Source organism: Malaclemys terrapin, chromosome 3 (genome assembly GCF_027887155.1).
Source record: "Malaclemys terrapin pileata isolate rMalTer1 chromosome 3, rMalTer1.hap1, whole genome shotgun sequence".
Taxonomy (NCBI): domain Eukaryota; kingdom Metazoa; phylum Chordata; order Testudines; family Emydidae; genus Malaclemys; species Malaclemys terrapin.
This window is the reverse complement of record NC_071507.1, coordinates 206138946-206153519: the sequence shown is the minus strand read 5'-3', so window position 1 is coordinate 206153519 and position 14574 is coordinate 206138946. Positions and strand designations below refer to the sequence as shown.

Here is a 14574-nt window from a genome sequence, read left to right as displayed (position 1 = left end):
AAAAATCAGTATCACGTACACAGTTTTCAGCAGACAGCTCTGCTTGTGTTGAGACCACAATGCTAAACAAAGCAGTAAGAATGAAAAAATATCCTCTCCTCTTCCCTTTTCCCACATGGTAAAGGTCCTAACCACTAGTCTTGCAGTTCTAGCACCAATCCCCATGCTACAGAAAGTCTCACATGAGCACTGTAATTTCAGAAACAGCCTGACCGGAGAGAGCATCTGTACAGTGTATGCTCTTTCCTTTGGGCTTGTCTGTTACACATTGTTGGCAATATGCCATTATGTTCTGTGAACGTCAATTAAAAATGTATCATTAATAATAAGTCTAATGAAGACAGTCATACCATGTTCTGCCAGTGCGTGGGGATGATGATTTTAAGGTAATTGCTCCCCACAGCAGAACTCCTATGGAAGCTTGTTTCATTTGAGAAAGGTGACACACCCACTCAGAGGCCATTTAGAAAACTCCAGTGTCGATTTTGCAATCTGTTTGGTTTGCGCTATTTCCCTGACCTGCAGATGGCGTGGGGTCTGGAATACAGAGCAGCTCTCTCCAGCTGGCTGTGCTGCACACCTCTCACTGGCAAAGTGCTAGCAAGGAGCTTGGCCACAAACAATAAATGAACACGGCTCTGCCTTATTCTTTTTTCCTCAAATTTTAAATTAAGTTAACGTTTAGTGCTGGGATGGTGCAGTAGCTCTGGGTATGCTGGATACTTATGCCCAGAACAGGTACAGCAAAAGCAAACTTCCCTCACATGGGCCCAACATATCTCAGCCCTGACCTGGAGTGCTTCAGTCTCCATGGCGTCCATGTCCGTCGAGGGCATCCAGGCTGAGGCAAAGAAAGGGGTCAGCTAGGGCCAACTGTGATGGTGATTTGTGTGATTGTGCACCTGTGTACTGGGAGCAGGGCTGCACCCTCCTGCGTGAGGGGGGTAACGTTCGAGTGACTGACAAAGCAGCACTGATGGGTAGAGCCTGGTGAATACAAAATTTGTATCCGCATATATGGTCCGTGGATAGAAAGCAGATATCCAGAGATTTGCAGGGCTCTACTGATGGGCTCTTGACATTACTAAGTGTGGGTTGCCACAATGCAAGATCTTAAGGGGCCATGGAGAAATTGCAGAGGACCCCGAATGGGATATGGATGGAACCTTTCACCTCAAGGCCACTAATTCAGATCAAATCCAACAAAAACTGTTACCAATGGATGGACTTTTTGGCCCATGTGAAGTAAGGGGTGATGGGGCTGAGCACATGGTTCCCCCTATTCCCCTGGCCTACAGAGACAATAGTGAGATTTCATTTAAACTCCAAGCATCTGTGAAACAAACCACAAGCAACAAAGGGGAATTGAGAAACACGTAACTTAAAAAACCTGGCAAGAAACCAAGTAACACTCTTGGGCTTGAAGGATGGGGTTTATTTTTGTTTCCTTTTTAAGGTAACGGAAACACCTTAAGTGCTAGAAGGAAAAGGCTGCTAAATAATGCAAGTCCTTTTCTGCCTCTGTTGCACAGAGGATTACGAACACAAGAGCCAGCAAAGCTTCCTGATGAGAAGAGCTGGGCATGGACATGTTTGGTGTATAGAGTTTCTGAGTTGGGTGGTGGTTTTTCTTTTCCCTAATTCATGCTGAAGAGCAGGAGTGGCTTTCAGGATGGGCCAGAAACTGCTCCAACCCTGGAACTAGCTGCAGCTTTTACTTAATTTTCCGCTCTGCTTTTTACTCTGTCATCAGAGCAACAAAACCCTCTTTGTGCAGAAAAATAAATATCTTACTTGCATGGAGTCTGTCAGATCTCTGAAATGGTTTCTTCCCCAAGCCTGGCAGGGAATTATCAGCCTTAACAGAGGGAGAGGAGCTGGAGGTGGAGTTCTGAGGGCTGCTTGATTGTCCATCTGACTGCCTTCCTTCCCAAGCTGTACAGGAAACAAACATTTTAACATTGGGGATCTACAAGTGGTACACAAAACATCTATTTGTATGGATTTAATAGAGCATTCTTTAATATGGGTACCCTAATTCACAGCAGTGCCAGGAGAAGAAGTTCTATAGGATGAACACTGAGCCCTGGTCTACACTACACATTTAAGTTGGTAACTATGTCACTCAGGGATGTGGAAAATCCACACCCCTGAGCAACACAGGACCAACCTAAGTCCTGGTGTAGACAGTGTTATGTCAACAGGACAGATACCTACCCTGATGGGAGAAGCTCTGCCATCTGCACAGGTACCATCTTCACTAAGCACTACAGTTGCGCTGCTGCAGTGCTGTGTAAGAATAGACAAGCCCTTACATTTTTCTCCTCTCCTTGCACTGATTTTCCAGCCTTCTATAAGCAGCAGGGCCTTCTTATCTTATCTTATCTTATCTTATCTTATCAGAAGCTATCAAATCATCACAGAAGATAGAGATGGAAAACAGTCTCTCGGATCATCTAAATCTATTCCCCATCAATGCAGACAGTTTATTCTTTATGCATTTTCCAGTCCAGTGATGGGACGACGAGAACTTCCTTTCAGAGACTGCTCTACTATCTGATGGAGCTCATTGCTGGGCAATATTTCATGATACTCAGCCTATATTGTCCCTTTCTTCATTTCAACCCATTATTCCTCATGGCGCTCCCTTAGGCCACCCCCAATGATTCTTTTCCCTCCTTAGTGGTTACGCCCTTCATGTACTTCAGATTATCATCATGTCCTTCCGCCTAAAGTCATTGCTTAGCCAAGTTAGTCAGATTTCACTCTTTTAAAATCTCCTCATAAATCAATTCCTCCCACTACCCGATCATTTGTGCTGCTCTCAGTTTTTCAACATTCCTCTTTCTACAGCAGTAACATTTCTTTCTGCTCACAGAAAAAGATTCCCATCCCGTCGAAGTGCATTTTCTTTTCCTCTTCTCTTTCTCAATAAGCTGAATTAAGAACATTAGCAGGTGTTTTCCCACTGCCTTAGATGAATATGCATTAACAGGCCTGCACTCCACATAGCCAAAGGTGCTCCCGTCCCTCGGCAATAGAAGAGGAACTCAAGAGTACACATGGATAAGTCACAAAGTGATTGAACATTGTTATTAATCACTTATGTCACAGTAACACCCAAATGCTCCCAGCAGGATCATACTCCATTGTACTGGAGGTTTTATAAAACATCCAAGGCTCTGACCCAGAAATACTGAGAGTCTAGTAAGACCAAAGGGCGAGGGAGAGAGCTACTTCTAGGTCTCAAGTGAATTAGTTTGATGGCCTCAGTCACAACTTTTCTGGATGTTTTTTGCCTCTTTCTCACTCACACCCTGCACAGGGCTGGTGAGTCAGAGGTAAGGAGCTGGTTTCAGGGGACCTCCCGATCATAATGTAGCAGCCAAAATGAAGGGAATTCAGAGAAAAATAACAAAAATGATAAAGGGAGCTGCAGGGAAATGGCTCAGTATATCTGACTGGCTAAGAAATGACCAAAGGGGACGTGGTAATTGTCTGCAATTATGAGGAGGGTGTAAACCGAAAGCACGGAGAGGAATTCTGTAGGCTATGCAATGCTTTGAAGATTGAAAGTGTTACGTAATATGGGTGTGGACCACTTCGCATATTAGACCAAAATTATGCTACAACACCGCAGAATTATGTGACAAGGCCAGGCCCTCCCATCTCCCAGCCGGCTGCCAGAAACTGGTGCAAGAGTCACTTCATCCCTGAGGACATGAAACGGGCCAGGATGGGGCCTTAAGACCAGGGTAGAGGGGAGCTCTAAGAAGAAAGCTAAAGCCGAAGAGCCAGAGAGCCATCCAGATTTAAACTGGTTAGCAAGGAAAACGTTGTGAAAAATTTGAAATGGCACTGGGCTCCCACCAGCTTGTGTGGAAGGGTTTATGCACCTGCCACACCCTTTCCTACATGTAAACATAAAATACACAAGATTTTCCATGCCAACTAGTTGTAGCTCCCTTCTCAGGCCTTCCCTCATCTATCTAGGAGTGGCTAGAGGTGCCCCCTTCCCCTGGCATTTCCTCCTGCAAGCCTCCCCTATAGCTCCCATGTATGCATGGAACAGTACATGCAAGAAGTGCTTCGGAAACAACCAAGAAGTGGTTGACTTCCCTTCTCTTATTCCTCTCAATAGGGTCTTAATGTCAAAGCTGGCTTGGGACCCCTTGAATGCCAACCCTGTCAACCACTTCATTATTAAGCACCACATAAAGTACATCTGGCAGATATGCTTGTTCCTTGCAGTTGGATATATGCAGCCTAGCCGCAACCTTGCCGTCATCTGAACAGATGTTCCATAGGCCAGTCCAGCAGCAATTAGACAGCGAGCCAAGACAGCCTCAGCTGGTTTTGGTTTTGATTCTCTTGGGGTCAATTGAAAAGAGGGAATAAACATGCACAGTTAAGTAGAAACAAGTCAAAAAGAGAGCCAAACATCAAAATTCTCCTCAATTCTACATGGCCAAGCCGAACTCCAACGTTCAGCATGGAACTCCCATGGAGTCCGATCACAGGCAGATCTGAGAGCAGAAAGTTATTCAGATTCCATAAGTGCCCACTCTGATCTTCTTTCTGTAGTTAATGGTTCACCCTGTTACACTGGCTAGCAGGCTGCACCAGATCAGTCACTTTTGCAAGGACTGGATGTAGCTTTTGATTTGGGAGCAAAAGCATCTGACGTTGCATTGACCTATTTTTTCTCTCTCCCCTAAAGACAGCTGCAGGTTTGGTGCTAACATAATGGAGTTGCTGGAGAGAGAGAGAGAGAGAGAGAGAGAGAGAGAGAGTGTGAGTGTGTCAGGAGATGCACTGTACTCATAACCATGTATCTAGCCTGGTACCTGCCTACCAGTGTTCTTGAATGTACATGTATTCATAACTTGTGATGGGTCACAAGATAAAGTTATAGTTAAGCTGGTCTCACAAAAGTAACTTTGTCAAAATGAAAATATATTTTTTATTTTTGCTCTTAGCTAAAACAAACAAGAAAGGAGAACATGCCCCTTTAGGGATTAATAAGCCCTTGCGCCTTTATGAAGGACCATTTTCCATTGTTGGTAGGATTATTTATTCACCCAGGGCTGATAAAAAAAATGTGACACCCTCTGTATGACATTAATAAATAATGATAGTAAATAATGAATAATAATGCTTAGCACTTTGACTTCAAAGCACTGTACAAACATTAATCATAAGCGTTAATAAATAATATAGTCATTAATTAATGTTATGCTTGGAAATCAAGCATTTGGAACCCCGTTCAAAGGTGTGCAATACTGGGCTTCCCCCCACCCATCTACATAGCTTTATATCATGTGTGCTCCTCCCTTGCAAACTGCATAACCGCAGCCACTGGGAGCCGTGCCTGCGGGCGATCATTGTAAACAAATTATCTGGCGGCCCACCACCGGATTACCATCACAGGCCGTGTGCGGCCCCCGGGCTGCAGGTTGCCCACCACTGTTATAAATGGTTTACCAGCATAGCTACACCAGAATAGCGATGACAGCAGAGTCCTCTAATGGAGAGACAGCATAAGTCAACTGAAAGCGTTCTGCTGGCATAGGTACATCAACTCCTTGACTGGTGAGAGCTATGCCAACAGACGCACTTTCTGTCGCCTTCGTTACATTTACACCAAGGTTTCTGCCCGCGTAGCTATGTAGAATCGGGGGTGTGATTTACTCACACTCGCAGCTGACATAGCTATGCCAGAAAAACTTTGTCATGTAGCTTAAGCCTCTCTCAACAAAAAGCTTAGAGGAGTAGAAGTAAACATCTCAGTGGAAGGTCAGGGAAACACTAAACAGAGATCGGAGGGACAGTAACAGCCCTATTCCTGGAGGAGGGGGGTAATAATTGCAGGTACTACGTTACACCTGCAAACATTACCCGCAGTGATTGTATGTCTTTTCCCAAATAATTGCTAAAGATATCACACAGCTTTGGGCTATGAACAGATCTCCATGGATCTGTTCCCCCACTAGAAATATGGTTTTAATTAGCATGATGTTAAGCACAAGTTTGTCTTTCTCTGCGCTAAGGGCACAATTGTGTTTAACGTTGTGCTAATTAAAACATGTTAGTTAACATATTTTCCTTGGCTTACACATCAATTCTCCCTTCTCAAAGTGATTTCAGAGGGCCTGAATCAGGGAATCCACGTCAGGAACATCTTGTGGGGGATGATGCATTTTGGAACCAAAATGGTTTTTTTAAATAAAAAAGGTAGGAGGGGTGGAGACAGCTTTGGTGTGAGAAGGACACAGCTTCTGTGGGTCACACAATCCTCAGAAGCCCCATTCCAGCAACCCCTTCAACAGCATCAAAGGAAGGTGTAACCAGATAATGTGACCCAACAATTGGTGGAGTGGTAAATAAAAAGAGTGATCTGGATCACTTGGTTAGCTGAATTTGTTTGAACAATGTGTATTTTCATACAGCCAAATGCAAGGACACACATCTCAGAACAAAATATATAGGCCCTAGTTACAGGTTGGAAAGCCAGTACACTGGAAAGCGGTAACTCTGAAAGGACTTAGGGGTCACAGTGGATAACTAAATGCGCATGAACTCCCAGTGTGATGCTGTGGCTAAGACCGCTAATGTGATCTTTGCTGAATAAGGGGAGATATTGAGAAGCAATAAGGATTAGTGAGTTCTAGTGTCCACACTTCAGAAAGTGTAGTGAAATTGTGAAGGGTTCAGCAAACAGCTAAATGATTGATTCAAGTTCTGGAAAACATGCTTTATAATGAGAGACTTAAGAAGCTACATCTGTTTAGCCGATCCATCAGAAGATTACAAGGTGACTTGATCACAGTCTATACATGCTGACATGGGGAGAAGTTTTCTGATAGTAGAGGGCTCTTTAGTCTACAAGACAACAGCATAGTAAGATTGAATGCATGAAAGCTGAATCTAGACAAATTCAGTTTAGAAATAAGGTGCACATTTTAACAGTGCGGGTGATTAACCATTGGAACTTTACCAAGGGCTGTCAGATAGTCTTCATTACTTGAAGTCTTTAAAGCAAAACTGGATTGTTTTCTACTCTAGCTCAACCAGAATGTACTGGTTTGATACAGGAATTATTAGGTGATGGCTGTACTGTGCAGGGCATCAGACAAATGATCATATGGTTCCCTCTGACCTTAAAATCTATGATTTTTCCCTAACACGATGCATTTTCCTGGTATAGACAAAGCCAAGAAGACAGAAGCTGGAACAGTTTAGAAATACAAAGAATGCTCTGGAAAACAGGGGCTTCCTCTCCCTCCCTCTTCCCCTAAAGCCTAGGAAAGGCAAGTTAGAGAGACAGGACAGTAAAAGAGAGCCTAGGAATCTTGCTGCCTCGTACCAGGTTTAGCAGGTGTGGAGTCACTGGCTGCCTTCACAGTCTTCAGCAGAAGATGCTGGTTAGAAGACACAGGCATGCCTGCTCTGCATTGCTGCTGCTGCTGCTTCTGTTGCTGCTGCTTCAGGGCCTAGTGAGAGCGGAGAGAAGGACATGACTGATTAAAAATTCAAACCAAGCTTGTAATAACCACCATACAGAACAGTTTCCTTTTCAAGAAGTCGTACTTTGGCCCTGATAGCACTTTCAGCCAAGAATTTTAAAGAGCTTCAGAAATACATCCCCTGCTTCCAGTGCACTGTCCATTTTAAGGAGACACATTTTCTACCATTTGTCTGTATATAAACTGTTCAAATAACACAACAGGAAAAGATTTAAGTGGAACAGTTTCTCAGGATCTTAAATGACCATTTCTTGGAACAGCGAGTTCTAGAGAACATGAGAAATAACTATAGCAATAATTATATATAACTATAATAGAGCCACTCAATAATAGTGACTACCAGGGCTTAAATTCTCCCCGAGTATTTTCTGGGGCTTGGGGCTCCAGCCCTGCAGGGCAAACCAGGGCTCAGGGCTTCAGCCCTGTGGGGAATGCTGAGGCTGCTGCAGGTTTGAAAATATTTACTACAGCTCCTCTCTGGTCGGCTCTCGCTGAATTTAAGCTCTAGTGACTACAGTACAATTAATCTCAGCTTCCTCGGGAGGAATCTTGCAAAAAACTTGTACAGTGGAATTTTTCAAAATGAGGAAGGTAGTCAAAGATTCTAAAATCGAAAGTGAAGAAAATTAAAATCCTTTGTGTCAGCATGGAGGCTATTAAAACAACTATAACCAAGTCCTAGAAGGCATGCATACCCTTAACCAGAAGAGGAAGGAGGAGGGCAAGACATGAAAGTTGTGTTAAATGCTAAAGTTCATAAGGTCATTCAAGCCAAAAAGTTAGCCTAAAAATGGAAATCTAGCCCTAATGAAGCCAACAGAGAGTAGCATGAACTATTGCAGGTACAATGTAGGATGGAAATTAGGCATGGGATAGAAAGTAACTCTGTCTCAAAAAGCATATATCAGATATAATAGGGGTTCAGAGACAGGCAACAAAAAAATTAGAGGCTTGGAGAGACTTCTGTATGAGGAACAATTGAAAAGATCGGGAATGTTTAGTTCAGAGGAGACACAAATAAGTGGGGATATGACAGAGGTATACAAAATAATGACTAGACTAGAGGAGGAGATTTGGTACTTCTATTCACCACTCATGATATAAGACAAGGGGAACGTTTTGTTCAAGAAACCGCAATGCAACAAATTTAAAACTAGTAAATAAAGTATTTTCTACGATGCATAAATAATCTGTGGAATTCACTGCCACAATATATAATTGAGGGCAAAAATGAATGGGATTTAAAAAAAATATTACATTTATATTCATAGAATATCTGGGTTGGAAGAGGCCTCAGGAGATTATCTAATCCAACCCCCTGCTCAAAACACAACCAATCCCCAGACAGATTTTTGCCCAGATCCCTAAGTGGTCCCCCTCAAGGATTGAACTCACAACTCTGGGTTTAGCAGGCCAATGCTCAAATCACTGAGCTATCTCCCCCACATTGATAATGTAAAAAGAAGAACAGGAGTACTTGTGGCACCTTAGAAAGCTTATGCTCTAATAAATTTGTTAGTCTCTAAGGTGCCACAAGTACTCCTGTTCTTCTTTTTGCGGATACAGACTAACACGGCTACTACTCTGAAACCAACCATTGATAATGTAGACATCCATAGTTACATTGGACAGGACAAAACATCTTTTTAGGATGGCTATAAATCTTCCTGCTTCAGGGCACAAGCAAACCACTGATTGACAGGGGTCTGTAAGAAACTTCCTCTGTGAGCAAATTATACCATAATTGTCAACAGCAGGTTTTTCTGCATCTTCTTCTGCAGCATCTGGTACCAGCTTCTGTCAAGAAGATCCTGGACCAGAGGGAGCACCAGTTTGTTCTTGTACATTGCTGGCGTGTATGTAGTCGGTAGTCCTATGTTATTCATAGATTATTCAAAGTGAAAGGGTTCTAAAAAATCCAATTCACTTCTTGGCTTGATGCCATTTATTTGGTGATTTTTCTCAGCCAGGACAACGTAAACCACTGAATTCATTTTGGTTTTATTCTCAGTGCTGAAAATGTTTGGGCTGCAAACACTTGCTGGGGGTGAGGATGCAGGGAAAGGAGGAATGTTTATTCATTTAGAAAGAGGTTTTTTAAAATGCCATGTCAACACTGAGATTGGTGTCAAGTATCAGAGGGGTAGCCGTGTTAGTCTGAATCTGTAAAAAGCAACAGAGGGTCCCTGTGGCACCTTTGAGACTAACAGAAGTACTGGGAGCATAAGCTTTCGTGGGTAAGAACCTCACTTCTTCAGATGCAAGCGTTTGCTCTTGTAAAAGCTTAGCTTTTACACCATCTACATGTTGGGCCCAGTCAGAATTGACAGTGTCCCTTTAAAGCTACTTTCAAAAAATATACCACTCTGTTTAAAAACCAATTACCTAGGGAGTGAAAATGAGTTTTTCCCTAATATTGCTGCTGATCCAGGCAGCAGCAAACAGGTGTTTCAATGCAACAGTGGAAACACTCTGTAAATACCTCTAAAAATATCCAGGTGCATTTCCTCAAGGAGTTAAAAAAAATTCCACCATGGAGCTGACTGGTGCGTCTAGCATGTTGACTGTATTCCAAACAGCGAGTTGAAAACAGCTTGCCCCAGTTTTAAACTGTTTCCTGGAAGGATTATTTTCTTTTTATTTCCTTTTGTTTTGCCCTCTCTCTCTCCTGGTGAGCTTACCCTTAAATGTTACCAGTCTGGCTGCCTGAGCGGCATGCACACCAGAGAGCAGATCTGAGAACACCACTGCTTTAAGTGGATGCATACTACTGTGCTTCTCCCTCCAACTCCCCACAATTTCAGCATTTAATATCTCATCTTCTCAAAGCTGCTCTCCAAGGACCCGGAGGGAGAGAGTCCCATATTCCTAGCACTTAGTCAACATGTGAGTGCATGTGGGTTTTATTTATTATCTAAAACATTTTATTGTTCTCTTTATTTATACAATTAAAAACAGACAATACTAGATAAGATTGTGCAAAGAAAAAGGTACATCAAGCACGCAGTTAGTACAGAGTGTGAATGCTGAGGTCAGCATCAGGGCTTGTGTAAGTTGCACCTGAGGATAATGGCCCCTAGGGGGTAGTCTGGCAGACTGGCATCAGCTAGGAATTGCACCTTCCTCACCATACCCCCCCTTTCGCTGGCCACACGGCCCATCTGAAGGAGGAGTGGGAGAAGGTGGTGATATTCATTACATTGGCCTTTCACCACCTGAGGATTCCATGTCAGTGTAACCCTTAGGTAGCCAGTTAAGCTGCCTTTATGGTGAACTGGTGGAAAGTGGCTGCATCAGGGCCAAGATCTAGCCTAAAGTGTCCTTGCTTTTCCTTTTTGGACCTGAGGGCAGTCTCTGAGACCAGTGATCATGGGGTGTTGGGGACACCCCCAAAGACATAAATTTGCACTTGCATAGCTCCATTCTTCACACAGGGAGAACCAAGAGGGCAGCATTAAGTGATTATACATCTGATCTGGGGTTCTTGTGTGGTATAGCACAGCAATCCATTCTCGCATCTCTCTCATTCAGTGTACACATGAGGCTGAGAGAGGACAGAGTGAGAGGTTCAAGCTGAAGGGCCAACACCACGAGATTAGTGTTCTGCTTTTATCAGACCTGCATGGTACAATTTCTGAGCTTCCAAAAGTCATGGTGAGAACTGGACTATGATAAGAGTAGGGTAGCATCTGGTCTCTTTGTCCTTCCAAATGTCCACATAGTCACTCTGGTCAAGGGGACTTGATTTTCCCCATCTATGTTTGGCAAGGAAGTTGTGATTTTTCCAGTAAGGTGCAGAACCTCATCCTGGTTAGTCATGCCTGCATATTGGATTGCTGTAATTCTCTACCTGAAGGTCAATTGGAAACTTCAGGTGGTACAACATGCAGCCATCTGCTTACTTAGCAGTACCATGTGGTGGTAGTATATTACACTGGTATTCCAGAAACTCTGCAGGATGCCAGTTTATTTGAGGGTGTAGGTCACAGAGTTAGCTTTGATCTGTAATGGTCTTTATGGCTTTGGTTCTGCACATCTCAGATCAACTCTCTCTATTTCATGTGGCATCCCCACACTCGTGGTCAGCTGAGACACTCAAGCTTATGGTCTCTAGAATTATATATCAATAGGCTGGGACGGAGTGTCTTCAACTCTTGAATTTGCTTTCCCTCCCCTCCAGTACAGCGTCCTAATCTGTTGAGCACCATGTTGAAGACTGGTGTCCATTCAGTTATATGCAATACATTTTCCAGACCATGCTAGGAGAACTGAAATCAAATCACAATACTGCTTTAAAAATAGGGAAGGGCCACTAGTGACACTAAGCCAAGAAGTGAAGTGATGGCTATGTTTTCTTGCATCATTGCACTCATAGCACTGATCATATCTTTCCAAGCAGGAGCTAGGTGTGAAAAACTGAGCCCTTTGCTCCCCTAGTACCTCTAGACCATGCCTTTGGCCAACCTGCCAACTTGTTCTTGATTTAGTCCTAAGTGGAGCCCAGGATCTGGTCCTAGAGGTGAATATAGCTGAATCACTGGGTAAAAGCGACCATATCATCATTCAATTTAACATCCTTGTGGGGGAAAAAACGATAAAGAAGACCACTACAATAGCATTTAACTTCAAAAATGAGGAAGCTAGTTAAATGGAAATGAAAGAGGTACAATCACAAAAGTGAAATGACTGCAAGCTGCATGGATAAAAACACAATAATGGCACATATTAAATGTATACCCCACATTAAAAAACAGAGGAAGAGGACCAGAAAAGCTCCACCGTGACTAAACAAAGTAAAGAAGTGAGTAGATGTCCAATAGCTATTAAACTTTTTGGTGAAAACTGAAACAAAAAAGTCTGCCATTTCCACATTTACGTTATTGTTTCCCCCCTGCCTCCCTCATTGAGGCCTAGCCGGTCCTTGGTCTTCCTCTTGCTTCTAATGTATTTGTACAATGTTTTCTTGTTACCCTTTATGTCTCTAGCTAGTTTAATCCCATTTTGTGCCTTGGCTTTTCTAATTGTATCCCTACATGCTTGTGCTGTTTGTTTATATTCATCCTTTGTAATTTGACCCAGTTCCCACTTTTTGTGGCTCTTTTTTGAGTTTCAGATTTGAAGATCTCCTGGTTAAGTCTGGGTGGGTCTCTTGCCACACTTGCTATCTTTCTTACACAGTTGGATAGTTTGCTCTTGTGCTCTTAATAACATCTGGAATGGGTTACCTAGGGAGGTGGTGGGATTTCCTTCCTTAGAGGTTTTTAAGGTCAGGCTTGACAAAGCCCTGGCTGGGATGATTTAGTTGGGGATTGGTCCTGCTTTGAGTAGGGGGTTGGACTAGATGACCTCCTGAGGTCTCTTCCAACCCTAATCTTCTATGATCTTGTTGAAAAACTGTCAATTCTCTTGAACTGTTTTTCCCCTTAGACTTGCTTCCTATGGGATCTTACCTACCAACTCCCTGAGTTTGCTAAAGTCTGCCTTCTTGAAATCCATTATCTTTACTGGGCTGGTTTCCCCTCCTACCACTCCTTAGAATCATGAACTCCACCATTTCATGATCTATTTCACCTCAAGCTGCCTTCCGCTTTCAAATTCTCAACCAGTTCCTCCCTATTTGTCAAAATCAAATCTAGAACAGCCTCTCCCCTAGTCGCTTTCTCCACCTTCTGAAATCAAAAATTGTCTCCAATACATTCCAAGAACTCGTTGGATAATCTGTGCCCAGCTGTGTTATTTTCCCAACAGATGTCTGGGTAGCTGAAGTCCCCCATTACCACCACGTCCTGTGCTTTGGATGATTTTGTTAGTTGATTAAAAAATGCCTAATCCACCTCTTCTTCCTGGTTAGGTGGTCTGTATAGACCCCTACCATGACATCACCCTTTTTTTTTTTACCCCTTTAAGACTTACCCAGAGACTTTCAACAAGTCTGTCTCCTATTCCCATCTCAACCTCAGTCCAAGTGTATATATCTTTGACATATAAGGCAACACCTCCTCCCATTTTTTGCCTGCCTGTCCTTCCTGAGCAAGCTGCACCTTTCAATACCAATATTCCAGTCATGTGTATTATCCCACCAAGTCTCTGCGATGCCAACTATGTCATCTCTGCTCAGCAGTCCTTCTTCCCAGAACACTATCCCATGGTCAAGGAAGCTGAAGCTCCCCTGGAGACACCATCCTCGGCATTCACCTCCAGGATGAGTCTGTCTCTGCCTGGGCCCCTACCCTGGACCGGAAGGATTGAAGAGACCACCACCTGCGCTCCCAACTCCTTCCCCCTTACTCCCAGAGCCCTGTAGTCATGTCTGATCTGCTCAGGGTCAGACCTCGCAGTATCATTAGTGCCCACATGGATGAGCAGCATGGGGTAATAGTCAGAGGGCCGGATGATCCTCAACAATCCCTCTGTAACGTCTCGGCTATGGGCCCCTGGCAGGCAGCATACCTCCCAGGATGCCATGTCAGGCCGGCAGATGGTTGCTTTCGTTCCTCCTTAGAAGAGACTCACCAACCACCACTACCCTACGTTTCCTCCTGGGAACGGTGGCTGCAGCCCAGCTAGGGTAAGAGCTGTGCGGGCAGCTGTGGGGAGCCGTGAGGAACCTCCACCTGCCTTGAGCGGGGAGTCTGGGGGGCAGAGACCCGGGCCGGGGGCTGCTTGGGCCACCCCGCACTACAGGCAGGTGGAGGTGCTGCACAGCTCCCCACAGCTGCCCGCACAGCTCTTACCATGGCCGGGCTGCAGCTCTGAGGCCCTGTCCCTCGGCCAGAGCCAGCTCGGGGTAAGAGCTGTGTGGAGTCAGCACGGACCTCCACCTCCATCTGTCCTGGGTGAGGAGCCCGAGAGGCGAGGACATGGGGGGGAAGAGGGGGAGGGCATAGGCGAGAAGAGGGACAGGTCTGCCATGGTGAAAAGTGGACAACTTAAGAACATAAGAATGGCTGTACTGGGCCAGACCAAAGGTCCATCTAGCCCAGTATCCTGTCTACCAACAGTGGCCAATGCCAGGTGCCCCAGAGGGAGTGGACCAACAGGCAATGAT

At 44.3% G+C, this 14574-nt stretch overlaps 1 protein-coding gene across 3 annotated transcripts in view; it reads right to left on the bottom strand.

The window, feature by feature from the left end:
- ASXL2 (ASXL transcriptional regulator 2) overlaps positions 1-14574 on the bottom strand; it is a 248647-nt gene that overhangs the window by 34104 nt on the left and 199969 nt on the right. For all 3 annotated transcript variants that reach the window (XM_054021956.1, XM_054021958.1, XM_054021957.1), the window contains 2 exons: positions 7367-7493; positions 1795-1935 (listed from right to left, as the gene is read on the bottom strand). In XM_054021956.1, the coding sequence (XP_053877931.1) occupies positions 1795-1935; positions 7367-7493 (268 nt within the window). The remainder of the gene's footprint in view (positions 1-1794; positions 1936-7366; positions 7494-14574) is intronic.